This window comes from Phragmites australis, chromosome 13, assembly GCF_958298935.1.
Source record: "Phragmites australis chromosome 13, lpPhrAust1.1, whole genome shotgun sequence".
Taxonomy (NCBI): domain Eukaryota; kingdom Viridiplantae; phylum Streptophyta; class Magnoliopsida; order Poales; family Poaceae; genus Phragmites; species Phragmites australis.
In genome coordinates, this window is record NC_084933.1 from 27,608,398 (window position 1) to 27,627,592 (window position 19,195).

General features: G+C 45.0%; 2 protein-coding genes across 3 annotated transcripts; one reads left to right on the forward strand and one right to left on the reverse strand.

The window, feature by feature from the left end:
* Positions 1-1,433: 1,433 nt before the first annotated feature.
* On the forward strand, positions 1,434-2,229 carry LOC133888696 (protein SMALL AUXIN UP-REGULATED RNA 51-like). Its single transcript, XM_062329028.1, has one exon. It carries the CDS (start codon positions 1,527-1,529, stop codon positions 2,052-2,054), a length of 528 nt encoding a protein of 175 aa, XP_062185012.1. The 5' UTR covers positions 1,434-1,526; the 3' UTR covers positions 2,055-2,229.
* Positions 2,230-15,818: 13,589 nt separating this feature from the next.
* LOC133888662 (uncharacterized) lies at positions 15,819-18,507 on the reverse strand. 2 transcript variants are annotated; one of them, XM_062328989.1, is made up of 7 exons: positions 18,215-18,507; positions 17,801-18,115; positions 17,567-17,710; positions 17,375-17,458; positions 17,229-17,269; positions 16,530-17,096; positions 15,819-16,458 (listed from the first exon to the last, which is right to left on the reverse strand). In XM_062328989.1, exons 1-6 carry the CDS (start codon positions 18,367-18,369, stop codon positions 17,041-17,043), a joined length of 795 nt encoding a protein of 264 aa, XP_062184973.1. In that variant the 5' UTR covers positions 18,370-18,507; the 3' UTR covers positions 15,819-16,458; positions 16,530-17,040. The 2 variants fall into 2 exon arrangements, with proteins under 2 accessions (XP_062184973.1, XP_062184972.1); XM_062328988.1 differs by having other exon boundaries at positions 16,530-17,099.
* Between the last annotated feature and the right edge of the window lie 688 nt (positions 18,508-19,195).

Genomic DNA, 19,195 nt, shown 5'->3' on the forward strand with positions numbered 1-19,195 from the left:
CAACGAACCCCTTCCCATGAGATATTTCCCCCCTTTAACCACCACATTGGATCGATTTATTTAAAAAATTTAGTTAAGCATCGGACCAAATGACCATCATGTGGTATTGTACGTACACGACAATGCCAACGGTAGCGCCGGTGCATTCGGTGGTGATGGATGGGAAAAGGACGATGCCGTAGATCCCGAAGTCTGAAGGAGAGATGCCAATATTTTAGTCAAGTCAATGCTGCCATTGCCAACCGCCAAAATGATTAGAGCAGCTGGTTAAGCATAGAAAATTAGTGGTGTATAATGCATTGTTAAGTGGTAATCACATGCAGGTTCGATCACCAGACATGTTCTTAACCCTCCCTCTCTTTCAATGCGGTACATCCAGCAGCAAATCCAGAGGAGGAAGAACGACTCTATAGACATGCATGCAGGGTCGCTGGATTCCTGGCCGCCCAAAGCGCAGAGGCTCTGACGCCCCAACTGCTGTAGATCTGCTGCAGAAGCCAAAAGTGAAAAAAAAAAAGGTCAGCTGGTGATTTTCGAAGCAAGGATTGGTAAGCTCTGGAGATTGGCAGAACTTCGTTTGACTGAATATTTTCAGTTCAGGTGATGGAAGTTGTTTTGGATTTTATTTCCCCCTGGATCTGAACCTCCCAAGATGCTCCTTCCTCGACAGAAAAGCAGTGAACTTTCAGTTAACCTCTCTTGGGAATTACTGGTGCAAAAGATACTAATAACGGAACTGTAAAGATCCTGGGGCCGTACATATGTCACCAAAGCTGATGCAGATAAGAGAAATTTTACCGCGCGCGCAAAAGCATCTACTCTTGTTAGATATTACTCAATCCGTTCAAAAATAATATATATATTTCTTTTAAGCTCGATTTTCGAAGTTAAATTTTGATTAAGATTTTTTATAAAATATATTATTTATAGCTATAAAACCTATATAATATAAAATTATTTTGAATTGTGAACTTAGTTATATAATTTTTATACACTAAATATTCTTATAATTTAATTAAATATTAATTAAAGTATGCAAAGTTTGAATTTTTTTAAAAATACGTTTACTATTTTTAAACGGATGAAATACCAAGATAGTTGAAGTCAAACACAACACCGTGATCGACAAGGCAGAAACAAAAATATAATCTCAAAATAAAATTCGCAGCACAATGGTTCTGCGGTTTGCATTGCCAGACTGACGCAAGCCAGTACTTTCCCCGAGATGGCATAGCAACGAGAAATCTATTCAGATTTCCCGAACTGGCATTCTATTTTCTTCACTAACCTATCTGCATAAACCTCAGCTGAATTAATTAAATTAATCAGCAGAGAAAAATTTCACAAATAAAAATATAATACAAGGGCCCACCAGAGAGGGAGCCTAAACCGGGGCCCACCCCACTTCTCCCTTTAAATCCCCGTCCATGGGCGCCGCAGTGCTCCCCCACATCACAACGAAACCCGTTGAAAACGCTCCAAAACCACCAGAAAATTCTCCAAATTCGTAGCCAAGAGAAGCGCAAATGGAGCAGTCTGGCGCCAAGAAGTCGAACAAGATCACCGAGATCGTGCGGATGCAGCAGATGCTCAAGAAGTGGCGCAAGCTCTCGGTCGCTCCCAAGGACCCCAACTCGGCTACCGCCGGCGGCAATGGCAATGCCACCGGCGCCGGCAACAGCAGCGGCGAGAGCAAGGCCAAGAAGTTCCTGAAGCGGACGCTGTCCTTTACGGACAGCGCCCCCTCCGGCTCTCCGCCGCCGCCGCCGAAGGGTCACCTGGCGGTGTGCGTGGGCCCGGCGATGCAGAGGTTCGTGATCCCGATGGAGTACCTGAAACACAGCGCGTTCGCGGCGCTGCTGCGGGAGGCGGAGGAGGAGTTCGGGTTCCAGCAGGAGGGCGTGCTCCGCATCCCCTGCGAGGTGCCCGTCTTCGTGGCCATCCTCAAGGTCGTCGAGAAGAACAAGAAGGACGCCGCATTCTGCTACTGCAGCGTCGAGTACGCCGCCGACGAGGTCGGACGCGGCACGCCCAACAACCCGCTCTGCAGATAGGTGGAACTCAGAACACTGCCGGGCTCTCGGCTCGCCTGTGCCAACACAGAAAAAAAAATGTTCTTTTTTTTCGTTTACATTAATTTTTCTTGTGTTTTATAAGCCTTGTGTGGTGAGGGATGAATCGATGGTATCTCCCCCCACGGTTTAGAACTACTGCCTAATTTTCTCTGTATTTGAGTTGAGCTGATCTGGATTGGGTAATGCAGCCTTCATGGATGGAACTAAATTAATCGGAAGGATTATACGGTACCAATAATTTAGTTGCACAAGGAATATGATCAGCTGGCAACATGCGATCTGCTCAAATGAAGGAAAAAAAAGCTGTATATATATGCTCCTCGCCTGACAACTCTGAAGTTAACCAGTGAGCTAGCTAGAAGCACGTCGCGAAATATATGTCTTAATTTGTTGACATGACGCATGTCCAGATGAACAATATGCCCGTCTGCTAACGGCATTTTGACTGGTAGCTAGCTAGAAGCACGTTGTTGTTGGTCAAGTAGCGATTTCTTGTAAGGAGGAGGTTAAAAAAAAACTCCGGACAAAAGGCCACGCCACGCGCGCGGTCACCACCGGCGAGGCCGTCCCCAGGTCGCTTAGGGGAAGGTGAGTTACGCTTAGGGGACGTGCTGGGCATCGCAGCTGCGGTGCTGCCAACCAACGTAGAGAAGGCGGCGCCCCTTGCAGAGCGCAACGCGGGGAGAAGAGACGCCGGCAAGGGCGTCCGGTGAAAGCGTGGCGCTTTCACACACTAGGTGTGGTCTCAGGCGACGCCGATCTCGACGGCGGCGGCGAACTGGGAGGCTGCGCGTCGGCGGAGGAGCGAGCAGGCCAGCGGCGATGGACGGTGTTTCGTTTACCGTCCGGGTCGAGGTAATCTCGTTCGTTGGATCAAAACGGTACGGCTTGGATTAGATTTGGGGACGTCAAGTATGAGCGTTTTCTAGGCCAAGTGGAGGCCCAAATAATTGAGCCGACACTTTGCTGCGGCCCATAGCCAGGAGCAGTAGTCCCCCACGCACGGACAGGATCCTACAACTTACTGCACCACTACTGCACACGGCCATTGACGCGTGAGGTGTAGGTCTGTAGTCATTGACACGTGAGGTTTGGGTCTGTATGTCAGTGGGTCTGTACGCAAGAGGATCGGCGTCCGGGAGCGTGCAGGGCTGGCTCGTCGGCCGGCCTCCTCCGGCGCTCGTCGCCGGCGACCCGCCCTTGCGATCGCCTGAAATAAAAACAGTGCTATGTTATTCTAAGCTGCACGAGCTCAAGCTGCACTCGATGGATCGGATCGAGCTGCAAATTGTTTTGTCCGGAGTTTTTTTAACCTCCTCCTTGCAAGAAATCGCTACTTGAACAACAACAACAACGTGCTTCTAGCTAGCTACCAGTCAAACTACCGGTAGCAGACGGGCATATGTTCATCTGGACATGCATCATGTCTACAAATTAAGACATATATTTCGCGACGTGCTTCTAGCTAGCTAGCTAGCACACCAGTTAACTTCAGAGTTGTCAGACGAGGAGCATATATATACAGCTTTGATTTTTTTTTTTTTCATTTGAGCAGATCGCATGCTGCCAGCTGATCATATTCCTTGTGCAATTAAATTATTGGTACCGTATAATCCTTCCAGTTAATCTAGTGTTCGTGTGCTCCAGTCCATGCATGACACTAGTACCTCTAATTAACGAAAAGATTGATGTAGAAATGAAGGATTTTTTTTGTTCTGTTGAAGCGCCATTAGTAGCAATCTAGTACCTCTAACTGAAATATTTGAATTTTTGCTAGTCCTTTGTCATTCTTGGTTTGCAGTCATTGCGCTTCTATCTTTATGTAGTACATCACGGTTGCTTATTAATAATCTTGACTAGTTGGGCACCACTGTAATGTGCCTCATGAATATGTTTGTTTACTATTCTAATGAAATGCATTCAACTTTGTAATTAATTGGTGCACAATTTGATCAAATGCTGGGATACCATTTTTAAAATATCGGAGTCATATAGTTCTTTTTTCTTCTTTGGAGGAGAATCAGATTAGCATTTTAATGTATTACTAGTTCACATGAGGGCAAAGTATGTGGTAAGCACTGGTCAAGACTTACCGGAGCGAAGAAATGAGTAACAAGCACCGCTATACTGCAAATTGCCTGAACTTTGATGGAAGAGACAGACGGACAACGCTGCCTTCGGATTCCTGAAGATTTACTGCTCGCAGAGCCGTACCGTCTTACCGTTCCCAATTGTTTTTACTTGCATGAGATTATCAGCTCCTCTGGACTAAACTCGTTCAGTCTCCTTAGAGCTTGGTGTCATGCAGTCTTGGAGCCCAAAATCTTGCATTCGACTCCGTTTTTCCTAGTGTTCTGAAGAGAAAGTTGGTAAAATATCTTCGGACTTCAGTTCTCAGAGTTTGATGTTTGTTTGAGCTTTCCTCCTTTTTTCAGTTTCCTCTTTGATTTTTTCCACTCAAACGGAGATAAGTACTAGCTATCTAATGAACTAATCCTACTTGTCCTTGAGAGATCTGTAAACATTTTCCTTCTCCTTTTCAGGTCAATGTTTTGCCATCTGCTTTCTTCCTTTTTCGTTAGCCTGAACGCAAAGGAAAAGTGGAGTGCCTTTTCTGAATAAATAGGAACGGCTTAACGATTTCATCTGTCTTCTTATCAGAACATTTCAAAGAAATGTGGGCGCAAAAATTCTTGAAGTTAGGAAGAGATCTCCATACTACTCCAAAAAAAGTAGCTTCACGCATCTGATCGCTCGCCGACCTTATATCTTCATCTCTCAAAAAGGTTCATCTGGTCCAACAATTCATCTCGATAACGATAATGTCCTTTCTTCGCCTCCCGATGTAAACACATGCGACACCGGAGGTCTACTACGCCTACGAAGCATACGTTGAAATTCTGGTTAGAAGCACAAGGTTGATCAGCCCAAGAAACTTAAATACCGATCCCCTGAAGTCCAACTCAATTATGTTACTTTTTTAATTTTGAAAACTTCAGTCCAGCTCAATTATTCAGTGATAAGGATATGAACAAATGCGCCGTTTGTCAAGAACTTGGCCTCAACGCGTGTACAGACGCATTTCAGTGATCAAGAGGATTTCACCTCTAGAAGCAATGGCAATATTCAAGACTGAAAGTTGAGACTGACAAAGATTTCACCTCTAGACGTCCATTTGTGATAAGAAGACAAAACCATTTAACATATTCTCTGCTCCTGTGTTTTTGCGTGGGACTTATGGTTCATGCTCCTCAACCGGGTCGGTCTCTAGCAGCTCGCACCATCCATTACATAAGTTGTTTTCACATATTGGTGGCACCAAACGCATTGACGAGCAGGTAAAGAAAGACGCAAGGGGCTCAACTATCTAAACATCATTGGCACATGGTGACTATGAAAGCATCATAGCAGTTGTGTGTTGGATGATGGCTCACCTCGTGTGGGGACAGTCCTACAAGAGGCCTCAGATGAGGCACGCCTGTGGATTATGATGAGTGCAAAGGGGTTGGGTGCCTTGTGGCAAGTTTAGGAGCCACAAGAGGCCTCATATGTGGTTGTTTTTTTTTTTCTGTGGCGCGTCTTTGTTTGATTAGTTTTCCCTCTCTTACCTTATTTTTCTGGTTTTAAGGGCCCCCTTGAGACAATATATATGGATCCGTTTGTTTCTCTCTTAATAAAAATAATACGTAACTCTCTTGCGTATTTAATAAAAAAAGATTTACAACAAACTGCAGTGTGAATTTTCTCATTAACCGGTTCTGAAAAATGGACTACTGCCATCGTCAACCGTTTCAAAGTCTGCACTATATTTTTAGGGTTGATGCCAATCCCTATGAACCTCTCGAACTGCAAGAACCAGCCATGTGAGCCGTGTGGGGGGTGAGTTAGCATGTGTGCTCTGCACGTTGCGAAGTGTCAAGCAAGTAATGGAGCGTCCCCGTAGGTTGGGGACTGATTAGTTTATGGCCATTGATGGGTCGCCAGCCATTGCCCAAGTACCTGCAAGGACGTACCTTCAGCTGTGGCTCCAGTACTTGCATTGCATTTGCGTTGGATCCACGGATAGGGGCAGCACCTTTCCTCCCAAACCACCAGTGGTTGATGCCATATTAGATTATTTTTAACAAAAAAAAACTCTAAAAATACATTATCTATAACACTATTATAGTATCCCCTATCACTAATAAAATATTATCGATTTTTTCGTCTCCAACAGTTACCTATTTTCTATCTTTTATTACTCTTCTTCTCCCTTTAAACTCATATATCTCTCCCTATAAACAGTGTTACGGGAGACCGGAGCGACGGCAAATATGCCTTTGCCGTATCCCTGTGCTCGGGCTCCCGTATGACGTACAGGTGTTGCCGACTCCGTTGAAGAGCTTTTCCGCACGCCTGACCAGCAAATTCATCGATACAGTGATTTGCAGATACGACATGGTAATTGTTGGAGCTGGCCTCACCACTGCTTGTTTTTCGGCAGTCGAGTCGCCGCATGTGCATCTCACGCGACTGCAGAACCAGCCTCTGCAATCATAGACTATAGGGTACTGAGCAATTCTCCTCTAGCTGTCGTTGTATATGCTGATATGAGAAACGAGAGGAAAAAAATGGCTCGGCCGATTATGGTATCGCAGTTGATTAGGGAGTGTTGCTTTTTCTTCTGTAGGAAAAAAAATCTGAACTGTGAAAACTAAAGATGGACTATGACATAAGTGAAGTGTGAAATAATGTCTTTTTTTTTCAGATATAAGTTGCATAACTTTTCAACATAGTTGGAGCTGCGGGGAAAGAAAAGAAAGCAATAATTTGCTGAAGTTATATGGCTTATCGATTATCATGGAACTGAAGAAGTATCACTGAATGGAGCACAGAGGAGGCTTGAGTCAACTTTGCATCTTAGTCCTATAAATGTAAGTTTGAATACTGATCCATTCAAAGCTTGAAATTGGACTACACATTTGGGATTGAGAATGAATTAAATAATAATGAAAGGAAAAGAAAGGCATGGTCACTAACTAGTAACTAGTAAACAACTTTCCATGTTTCGTAGCGAACATCTGAGCATGAATGGGATGATCTTGCCATGCAAGCGCATGTGAGAAGGCATGCGATCTACTGTGCACGGGTTTATGGTCCAGGTTTCATTTTTGCGTGGAGGTATGTCGATGGTGCTGTCGTTACACCTGTCTTTTGGGTGTGTGCCAACGTGGTTTTAAAGATTATGGTCTTCTTTTCAGTAGTTTTCAATTTGTGAGTTACTTAGGGTGTGTTTGGTAGGGATTCAGATTCACGTAGAAACGTTTCAGATTCAAATTCTCACTGGAAAGATTTCTCTGGTGAATCAGAATCACTTGTTGAAACCGTTTGGCTAGCTGTCTGGATTCAGATCCTGGAAAGAGAAGGAAGTGTTGGAATTGACCAATGTACCCCTGATATTTGTGATGATTTTTCAGTATATTTTAACATGGCAAGTGAGGTTAACAAAATACATGCATTCATAATTATCTCATAACAGAATAATTGGCCCACTGTTTGACCATTGAAAATATGAGAGGTACCAAAATACATGTTTCTAAAACAACATTACAAAATGATAAATTGATCTATAACCTAGATTCCATAATTGCTTTCACAAGATCATCACGAAATCTGTTCATATTAATGTCATTTGCATCGGATGCAAACACATTGGATGAATTTTGAGAGGGTTGATGCCTTACATATCTTCGAGGTATTGTGGGCATGTAATCCGGATTCGCGTCACATCTTCGAAAATATTTATCAAGTGCATGATTTTCACGAATGAAGTTATGGGGAGGGTTGATGCCTTGGATGATTTTCACGAATCAAGTGCATGATTTTCACGAATGAATGTTTATCATATTAATGCCATTTGCATCGGATGTAGACACATTAGATGAATTTTGAGAGGGTTGATGCCTTACATATCTTCGAGGTATTGTGGGCATGTAATCTAGATTTGCATCACATCTTCAAAAATGTTTATCAAGTGCATGATTTTCACGAATGAAGTTATGGAGACACATGGTAGCTGTCACAATCATCTTTTATTTGTTCATCGGATAAGTAGGCATCTTAAGAAGTATCCTCCACTTCATATTCCATACGCCAAAAGTGTGGTCAACGACATTATAAAGACTTGAGTGCAAATAGTTGAATACATTTTGCTCACCAAAAGGAGTGACACCCCTTCTCCAGTCAGGAACATGGTACCTCTGTCCTTTATATGGTGATAAGTATCCTAATCTATTTGGGTAACCAGTATCGACAACATAATATTTTCCTGAATAAACATGAAGGAAATCAATAATGTGAAAGTAGCAAGAAAGAAAGTGAAGGAAGATAGCAATAATTTTACCTAGCAGAGGATATGGAAAGGCTTGTGTATCATGTTCTATAGCATGATATAGCACACTTGTGCCATGCATAGAGCTATGTATACTCAGCAACAATATTGTCATCTCCTCCCAAACATATTATTTCACTTTTCTAAAAATTGATCTTCAAACCAGACATCAACTCATAGAAGTATAATAGCAGCTTGAGGTTGTTTGCTCTATTTAGATCATGCTGGATGCACAAGATAGTGTCATATGTATATTGTAAGATTGCAATACCCCCATCAAGTAATATCCCCTCTAGATTGAGCAAGGTGAATCATTTTAGCAAGGCAATCGAACGATCATGATCTCATGAACAAGATCCTCAATGCAGATGATGTTGTGCTTGCCCAAGCCTTGATAAAAAAACAAAATGTTAGAATCATCATGTTAAGTTATTAATTACAATTACAGATCACAAAAACCAAATGCAGAGAGTTCCAAGATGGCAAACCTCCTCGATGACTTGGTTGTTGGACAGAGGAATCCTCTGCTTGTTCAGCTTTTTGTAGCCCCTCTTGTAGATCAACTCCCTGACACTCTTCAAGTTCGGGTACCTAAACAAATCATGATTTACTCATCCAAAAATCTGAATGGATCAAGTTGCTTAAGCCAATCCGAACTCTGGTTCCTTAAAAATTGCTTGCTAGCATTATATTTATTGATTCATAAGAGAAATGATCGAACTAATAAGGGAACCATATTGAGTATGTATGTATCACTTTCCAAATATTCTTTTATCAAAATTGCTCCTATGCATTACCAACAATGGTTACAATTATACCCCATGTAAGAGCAATGATTATGCATGCAAGTATGAAATCGTAGTTTACGTAATGTATCGCAGACAATATGCCATGATAATTTCGCTCAAGCAACACGGACATCACCATGAACATGACTACATTATTTTCAATTGTGTGCTTACAATGGACGAATATATCCAACTACACGGCCAGACATGCCAATGGTAGCCCTTGTTGACCTTCAGAAATACACCATTGAAGATATGTGAAATTAAACATTCAATTTTATTAACACCAACAGCACATTATTACAAACAACAAATGGATTTGTACAACCGACAAGTTGACCAACCCACCTGCCTCAGACGCAGAAGCTGCAAGATATTCCTCGTATTCGGGTACATGGCATTGATATAGAAATACTGGCATAACCAACTAGACGTCACGCAAGTTGATGACTTACCCACGAATGCGGACCACAAACAGAAGCTTTGCCGCAGGGCTGACATAGAACCCACCCTTCATCTGGGTGGCATTGGCATCGACACCGGCACCGGCACCAGTCCCGCCGGAGTTCCAAACTCAGCTCCCAGAAACCCATGTTGAACCTGACTAGCTGCCATGTCAGCCGGAGCCCTCGGCCGGTTCTTACCAGCTGGTGCTGCATTTCAGCCTGCTCAGCTCCAAGCGTCGCATGCTAGCAGGGGCAGGCAGCATCGGTACCAGCCCCGCCGGAGGCCGAGCGGCTGTGACATCTCCACAAACATGTCTCGGATCACACCGCCGTCGGCGGCGGCCAAGTGAGCAGCCATCCCCTGATTCTCTTGAGCGGGTGGACCAGCACGGCCTCTGGTGTCCTAGCCTGACAAAAGGAAGACATAATCTGGACAGCACAGATCTGATCCAATGGCTTTTAGGCACGGGTGGACGGTATTTCAAATGCCAAAAAAAACCCGTCCTTTTTCTGAGCCGGCGATCAAATACCATCCACTCCTGTGGGTCGCAACAAGGCCGCCTCCACTGCATGGTTCATGGTTTCATACACGTTCGCAGAACTGATCCGGACGTTCAAATTTAGGATGCCTAGCTGTGCCGTTACAAATTGGGTATGACGATTGGCAACTATATCGTGACTATATCTTCAGGAAATGGAATCACTCAAATGAGTTGTCACTGAGGCGTTGAGATGGCATATGAGCTCTGAAGCAACAGCAATAAGGATCAAGTTTATTGCTGTCCTCAGCTGTATAATACTACTGCCAAGATGCTTCCGCTTCATTTCACAAGAGAAGAACTGAACCATGGCAACGTAAGAAAAGATAGACGAAATGTGGTTCCGACTTAGGACCAAAATTTGTGGCAGCCGAAGTAGCAGTAACTGATTCCCTTCATTTCACCGACTTAGACCATCTCCAACCATATTCCCTTAGTTTCATTCACAACCTGATTCCCCTCCCCGTTTCCCTACCCTCTATTATCCCTCGTTTACAACAATTTCCCTTCGAAAATATTTGTGAAGGGAAAGAAGAGAGAATCCTGGTGTGAAGGGAATGGGAGAGAGAATCAATTCGTGAAGGAAACTGTTAAAGCGCCGAAGGAAACGAGAATCCCTTCGCGAAGGGAATGAGACTCGCGAAGGGAAGCCGTTAGAGATGGTCTAAGGAGAAGCATGGATGGCAACGGGTCGGGTCGAGGCTGGGTGGAGTAAAACCACGTCCGACCCGAAACCCGATAGCCTCAACCCGACCCGAGTCCGAAAAGGCAAACAGGCGAAATCTGAGACCCGCACCTGCACCCGTTGGGTGCCCGTCGGGCGCGGGTGCTTCACTGGCTCGTCCCACTGCGACGGCGAGGTAGCCGGGCGGGGAGGCCGGAGAGGGACGGTGGCGGGGAGGCTGGGGAGAGGTGGTGGGGAGGCAGCCGAGGTTGCCGGGTGGGGAGGGGCGGCGGTGATGGATCTGCGGGGAAACGGTGGGGAGGGGTGCCTGTACTTTTGGATCTGCTGAAGGACGACGAGGTGACCGACCGGAGAGGTGGGAGAGAGACCGGCCGGGGCCTTCGGCGGCGGAGCTCGCTGGGTGACCGAGCGGCATGGTGCGGCGTGGTGTGTGGAGGGAGGCGGGGATGCTGGGTGTAGGGATCAGTGACATTCTAAGAGAGGGTGAATTAGGACACTTAAAAATCTAACCGGCTATAAAAACTTCACAGGATAAACCTATATCAATTTCTATCTAAATATGCTTTAGACTTATCTAGTGTGTCTACTCTACTGTTCAAAAGGGTATGCAACATATAGCCAATCCTAACAAACTACTCTAGGAAGGTAAATTGCAAGTATATAAATACGGAAACGTAAAGATGGTAGAGAGAGCAAACTCGCCACAAGGGATTTTTATTCCGTTGTATCGATGGTATAAACGTCACCCCTAGTCCACGTTAGAGCTTCACCAAGGATATGCTCTCGGTCAACAAGGTTCTTCCGGTCACAGCTCTTGAGCCACCAAGCTATAAAGGCAAGGCTCACACCAAGCCTCTCTTTTGATCACTTGCCACCGTCTACACTTCAGAGCTTGAGCCATCAAGGCAAGGATCTCTGCGTCTCCGTACAAGCTTCTTGCTGCCACTCGACACCAAGTCGGACGGTCAACAAGCTTGAGCTACCAAGGCCCAAGGTGCCGACGAGTCTCCAAGACTCCAAGGTGCCAATATACCACTTGGTACACGTTAGTATCACTCCTTGATTCCCTCTCTAGGCAACAACATCTAGCAACAACTCTCTCTAGGCCTAGTAGCACTAATCACTCCCTTAATCTTATGCTAATTGCCTTGGATGACCACTTTTAGCACTTTGGTGGCTTGAATGTCTTCTCAAGTGTATGTGAGCTTCTCTGAACTCCAACACACTCAAATAGTCGAGTGGAGGGATATTTATAACTTGAACCCCGCGAACTAGCCGTTGCTACAACGGTCACATTTTGTTGTACTCACTGGATGATCCGGCGTGTGCAACATTACAAGCGCCGGACCATTCGGCGTGTATTGTTAGAAAACTAAATGTTGGAACTCGACTTTTCTTTTTTGTGAACGCCGGATGGTCCTTCGAGTTCATTTTTGTGAATGCCGGATCATCCTATGTGCATATGGTGCCAACCGAGCCATTTTGCAACCCCTCTGGACAAATAGTCCTATGAACACCGGAACATCTGGCGTATATTAGACCCTATTTAAAAGCTCTCTTGAAAAAACAAACTGCCGAAAACTTCTTGTGAACGCCGAATCATCTGGCGTGTTCATTTTTGTGAACGCTGTATTATCCTCTGCTCTTCAAACTGTATATGCCGGAATATCCGCTGTGTATATTTTTAGCCGACTATCAATTCGTATTTCGGGCATAACTTTCCATTCCGAACTCCAATTTTGATAATCTTAGACTCTATGGAAATCTTGTGATTGTACAGAAATCCATCCCATTTGATCATGTAAAAAATCATAGGACAAATCCAATTCACTCCTCTCTTTGTCCCGGCTTCGGTGACTTTTCTCTTGTTGCATCCATAAGACCTACTAAAGCATATACTTGACAAACATGTTAGTCACATTAACTATATTGTTATTAATTACCAAAATCACATACATATCCTAAAATGGTCATGTTCGCTACGCCGGGGTGGGGAGGCAGTCACAGGAGGCCACTAGGAGGGCTGGTGGCCGGGCGCGATCGTGGAGGTAGGGATGACGCCATGGAGGCTGGCTACTGGGCGGCGGTCGTGACACCGGGAGTCGGGGACTAGGCCCGATGCGGTGGGGAGTCCAGGAGGCGGAGGGGTGGGGAGGTTGGTTTGATGGGCTCTAAAATTGATGGGCTGTCAGGGGGAGTTGGGCCAGGGTGGGGAGCTGCGAATGGATTTTGAGCGACCCGATGGGCCCCCGCAGGTGAAAATTAAAACCCGAGCCACATCACATTTACTGATATCTACTCAAGTGTTTTCCCTTCCCTAGATTTCCACAGTAAATAAAGTCATGAACGACGCAGTGGTGTAGAGGCCCATCCCGTAGCATTAAATGCTATGGGTGGCGTCACGGGCAAGCTTGCAGAGAGCCGAGATAAGACGACTTTGTCATACGGGTGTGTGACATAAGGCAATAGGACGAGCCTGGCACCCGGGGAAGGCAGGTACCAAACAGCTTTCCACAGATGAAACAGGATCACAGGGTTTGCAGGACGATCAGGCAAGTGGATGTCTTTTTGCATATAGACTTGCAGGAGTGCTGGGATAACTCGGCTTGTTAGATGGATTTGCGGCGCACAACGATGGGACAGTTTTGTAGGCGGACGTGCGGCGCAAGGCGATGTAACGACCTAAGGGAGGAAGGCGCAGAGACATTCCACGGATGGGACAGGTCCGCTAGACCTCAGAACCAAGTTGGGTTCATCCGGTTCTCCGTGATGATAACCCCAAAATAGAATATCTAGTTAAGCATAGGTCTGCTAAACGGATCCACTTGTAAGTTCTTCTTCTCTCCCTTATATAAAGAGTGGGGGACCCGGTCTATAGAGGACACAGAAGTTCAAGTCTAGGAAAGCCATCTGTAACCAGTTCTTCCAAACTCATAGAAAAATACATAGGAAATATGGCTATTATCCCAAAGGAGATCTGAACCTGGATAACTCTGGTGTCCTTGAGTTTATCACACAAGCACACATAAACGTATCTGCCAGAACGTGATCACGCACCCATCGACCGGTATATCCCGAATTCACTATCAGGGACAAATTCTCGACAAGTGGGTAGAGAACAAAATGAGAAACCCTAAGGAAAGTCTGCTAGTTTATATATTAAAAAAGAACTGGGCCAACATGTTACATGTGTGGAGCGGGTACACCAGCAAAGCGGATACGGGTAAGACTATTTCATAGCCGTCTCTTTATACCCATTATACTTAACTTCAAACTTGCACCTAGACCCACGAGCAAAGATTACATCCCAAATACACGCCCTTAAGGTTTTTTCCTACAGACACACGAGTAAAATGTGCCTATTGTCATCCCTACTCGTACGCTAGGTCTTGGGCTCCTCGCCTGGGTTGCTGCTATGCTGCCCGGCCTGCTATCGCCAGCATGGTTGGCTGAATGCTCGACCTATTGGAGCCTTGGGCTGTGGATGTGCATAATGGTGAATTTGGAGTGATACAACTGAAATTTTGTCTGGGCTCCGCCCTGTCTCGTGCCGTCCTCCGACAATTTTTTTTATTTTTAAATAAAAATTGTAAATATATGTGTTCTTTTTGAAAATTTACAGGTCTAGACTTGTGCCTTTTTTTTCCTTTGCTTTTGATTGTGCTGATCTGGTGCTTGCCCTTCCATCTGCTACGCAGCGGCGGCAGATTAGGCTGGCATGGAGAGGCGTTCGGAGATGAGGAAATCCTTGTACACACTAAGGAGATGAGATGATTTTAAGGGGTTAGCTGCTTGGCTGGGATCGGCGGCGGCATTAATGGCTGCGTCGACATGGCTACCTTCTCTTCTTTCTCATGGCCACCGAGTCCCCGTATTGTTGCCGACGACATAGCCTCCTCTTCTCGCCGCTGTTTCTGAGTCCAGCACGAGCAGCATGCTGAGGTCGACTTCCAATCTCCATTTCAACAGTTTCCTTCCAAATCAAACAAAAAAATTGAATTCAAACCCCATTTTCATTTCCGCAAGGGTTTGAATTGGAATTCTAATTCAATTCATCCAAATTGATTCCCGCAAACCAAGCGGAGCAGTCATTCTTGGCATGTCTTTTCTGTTCTCTCAAACGTGATGTCAAATGTTCCAACTGGTTAGTCCACATTCACGACAGGTTATCTGCTTAAATGCAGTCACTAATTTTTACATGTCATGTTGTAATAGCAAGGAACTGATCATATCTTAGAAAAGAATGATTCTTACTAGTTGCTATACTCACCCTCCAATTATTACAAGCAGCCATGTAAGCAGTACGGATTTTTTGCAACTTAGTGAGCTTTCCCTACGGTTCCATCAATACGAACAAAATGCTGACCTCTCAAATCTAAATGCAATATCAGCGAAATTACTCGAACATAGTGGCTGAATTGTAAAGCAACATATGAAAGTTAGTGAAAATATTGTATGTTTTTCTGCATTTCATGCAGTTGTGCTTCCAATATGGGCTACTTCCAGATATGCCAGAATGAATAGATTAAGATATGAAACATGATTTGGCTTTCAATCTGGACTGGTGTTGCAGCCAAATCTGAACTTACGAGCTGCTAACTGGACCTTCAGACTTAGTTTTGACTTCTTGAAATATCTGGTGAACACATGAAACCATGTACTTTCTTTCTGATGCCAACTTTTTTGGGTGACCAGTCGTAACAAAGAAGCCCTTGGGATTTTTTTTAAAAGAAATGCTTTAAAAATTCAATAAGAAAATCGAAATTGTGCTTCCTTGACAGTTCCTAGGTGGCTATCCATTTCAAGATAGTTTATAGTTATTTTTTGGGGGAAAGAACTACAGCACTCCAAAGTTTTAAAGGAAGAGACCGCTGCAAAGCAGCCAGCCGGGAAGACATTCAAACAGAAACGAGAATAATACGAAATGGTTCGGTTTAAGTAGACACCGGAAAACAGATAGTCCGATAATATTACAAGATTGTTCCCCAGAAATGCTTGCAAAGCACATAGATTCCATATAATAACATAACATTGATGCAGGGTAATTAAATGTCTTTTCAGCTGAGGAACACCAAAAGCAATGCCTATGCCATCACTTAGTTAGAGGCCACCACACCCTGGCCGGTAGGCCCGGAACTAGAGGTCATACCACCGCGCTACTCGCACGTTCTCAACTACTAAAGTGCATACACCCCCTAGAAAAAACTTAATGCATATATCATGCTGTAATCTAAATTAAGCTGCAGCAAACTAAGTTTCTTATCTACTGTGCTTTCAGAGGTTCCAAAACTCTTGTGAAGTTAAAATAGATCATCACATCAAGAAAATCGATTAATATTCAAATAGGCTAAACTATTCGTGATGCCTGGCACAATGACATGTGGATTCAAATAGGCATTTAGAGAACTAGTAGATTCATGATACTCAAACAGATCACTATTGCCACCTCAAGAAGTAACTTGCAAAGAGTGAGCGAGGGAGGGATGATCAACAATATCAGCTACTCCAGGGGTCAGACATGTCTTCAGCAGCTAGCATAGCCTCGAATGGAAAAACTGCAGAGAAGCAACAATATCAGCAATCCGAAACTGCAGCTTGTTTTGAACCGCAGGAAACACAATATTACCTTCTTTGGATAAATATTCAGAGGGATGGCCTTGCTTGAGCGCCGGACGCCTACCAGCTTGCAAAGCCTTATCTGAAAATCACGTGAGTTTTCCAGTCATCATGCATAGACAAAATTCAAGTGGTTTTGTAAAGTAATGAAACTTTCTAAGGCTCACAATTGGGGCTGTTCTAGTTATGCTAGCTTGCAAGCATGCATATGGGTGTTTCGAGCTTAAGATCACCTGAGTTTTCCAGTCATCACACGTACACCAAATTCAAGTGGAATTGCCAAACAATGGAACTTCATAACAAAATTGGGGCTGTTCTAGCTATGCAAGCTTGCATAAATGAAAGATCCAATGAAATAATTACATACATGGGCGTTTTACGTTGCCAAATCATAACATCGATCAGCAAAAGAAATGTACAGACAAGAGCAGCAAAACAAGATAGAAATATACTCTTGATTAGCACATCATCAACATGTGAACTCGAAAGCAAACAAACTGAGGGAAGACACAGGTGGAAAACTAGCTGCACATACCGTATAGTGCTATCAGCGTCTCCGCTTCCTTCCTTGCTGATCCTGCTGTTGAAACGCTCAGTCATTAATCAGTGTAACTGTATATTATGAATCAAGAGCTAAACATGTTCTTCAGATCGTGTGTATGATGCTTAAAATGGTACTGTCTAGAGATATCCAGTAACATTATGATACCTGAATAACCATGGCTTTCCGCCTGACCTGAAGAAGGCAGCCTGCACAAATTGAACCAACATTTAAATAGTGCAGGTCTGTAAGTGAGAAGAAGCAGAAGAAACAGCAAGCGAGTTTCAAACTTTCAATTCATATGCATGTTGTACCTCTTCTTCATCTGAAGATATAACTGGGCAAGATAGGTTGATTGTTTCCGGCCTAAGTTCTTCACTTGACGCCTTCGACGAAAGCTAGCAAGATTAAGATCACATGGCCAGCAAGTCGAGAGTTAGTACTGGAAAGTGCAAATGAAATTACGCTGGAAGAAGCTTGCGCCCGTGAAGTGCGCTCGTATCTACCTGGACCCAATGGACACTACGTTGTACAGGCTGTTCCGGTCGCGCGGGTAATGCAGCCTGCTCTTGAGCTCGGGTGTCTTGCAGACCATCTCCTCGGCCATCTCCGCTGCCTTGTTCCTGACGAGTTGCCAGTCTACGTAGGACCTGCAGAAGGAGTAACCCTAGGAGGTAAGCATGCTGCACATATCGATCGATTGATCACATTACATGGATGTAGCATTACGAGAGACGTACCTAACAAGGTCTGAGCGCAGGAAGAGGACATGGTCAACGAGGGTGGCGAAGCAAGGGTACTTGGCGAGCATAGGATGCCTGTAGATTCTTATGAACCAGTCGCAGAGGATGCCTGCGGCCTTGGCGTCGCCGCTAGCGAAGTAGTTGAAGGCCATGAGGTCCCGGAGGAACAGCGAGAGGATTTCTGCTTCGTCGCTCGATCGACCCATGGGGACGAAGCTCTGGACGTAGAGATACGCCTCCCGCAATTGGCCTGCCTTGACCTGCTTCACCAGGTCCCTCACGTGGAAGACCACACGCATCCTCTTGTTCGCCCTGCGATGTTAATCGACCAGCGGACCGATCAATCACACGAGCGACGGCATCGAGGGGTGGACGAATCGAGCAAAATAGAGAGGGATTCGATGGGCATACGCTTCGTAGATATCCGCGTAGCTGCGCCCCCGGAGGTAGGCGAAGAGCCGGCGGAGACGGAGGCGCTCCGTGCAGGGATAATCCAGGGAGTGCAACAGTCGCTTGCCCTCGCCGGATCCCGCGCCTTCTCGCTCTCCCTCGACGGAGGCCGCCATTGTTTTGTGTCGTGGTGGTGGATGCGGAGGGCTTGGGGTGGTGACCGGGAGGGTGGATCATATATATTTACCTCGTCGGACGGGGGGCGAGGCTCGAGTGCGAGACGGAGGGCGAGGCGAGAGTGCGAGACGGGTGGGACGGGGGGGCGAGGCTTGAGTGCCAGACGGAGTGCGAGGCGGGTGCGACGGGGGGAACGGGGTATTTTCAGCTCTTGGGTGTGAACCGTCGGATTGGATTCACAGTCAGATCGGAACCGTTCGTTCCGTTGTGCTCGTCTCGCATCGTTCCGCAACCTTCGTGAGCCTTCGACGTTCTTCCCGGCTTGCCTGCCTGCGCTGAAGAAAATCGCCCGCTCGCTAGGTTTAACTTAGCGACAGGTAGTCGGTTATCGAGCTCGGACGGTTACTGAAAATTCATGATTATTGTAATAACTGCTCGAAATTTAATTGAAATTCGGTAAAATTTATTTGCTAAAATTTAAATTTTGAAAAAAGTTTATCAGAATCGACTCTCGGTAACCGATCGAATCGGATCAGTTATCGAGCGATTTTCTCGAATTATCTTTTTTAAGGATTTTTTAAATTTTTTTATTTTTGCAAATTTTTGTTGATAACTGCGAATTTTAATCCGTTAAGATTTCATAGATGCACTACATACCTAGGCCAGGTTTCTGTTTCGGTTCATCGTCATTCAGTTTTGCTCAAACTTCAGGATGATGTGCCTCTATACCCACCATGTGCATTTCTTGCTAGTTTAATCTGTCATTGGATGATATGAAGTGTGCATGAGGCTGAGACTATCTCTAACCATATTCCTTTCACTTTA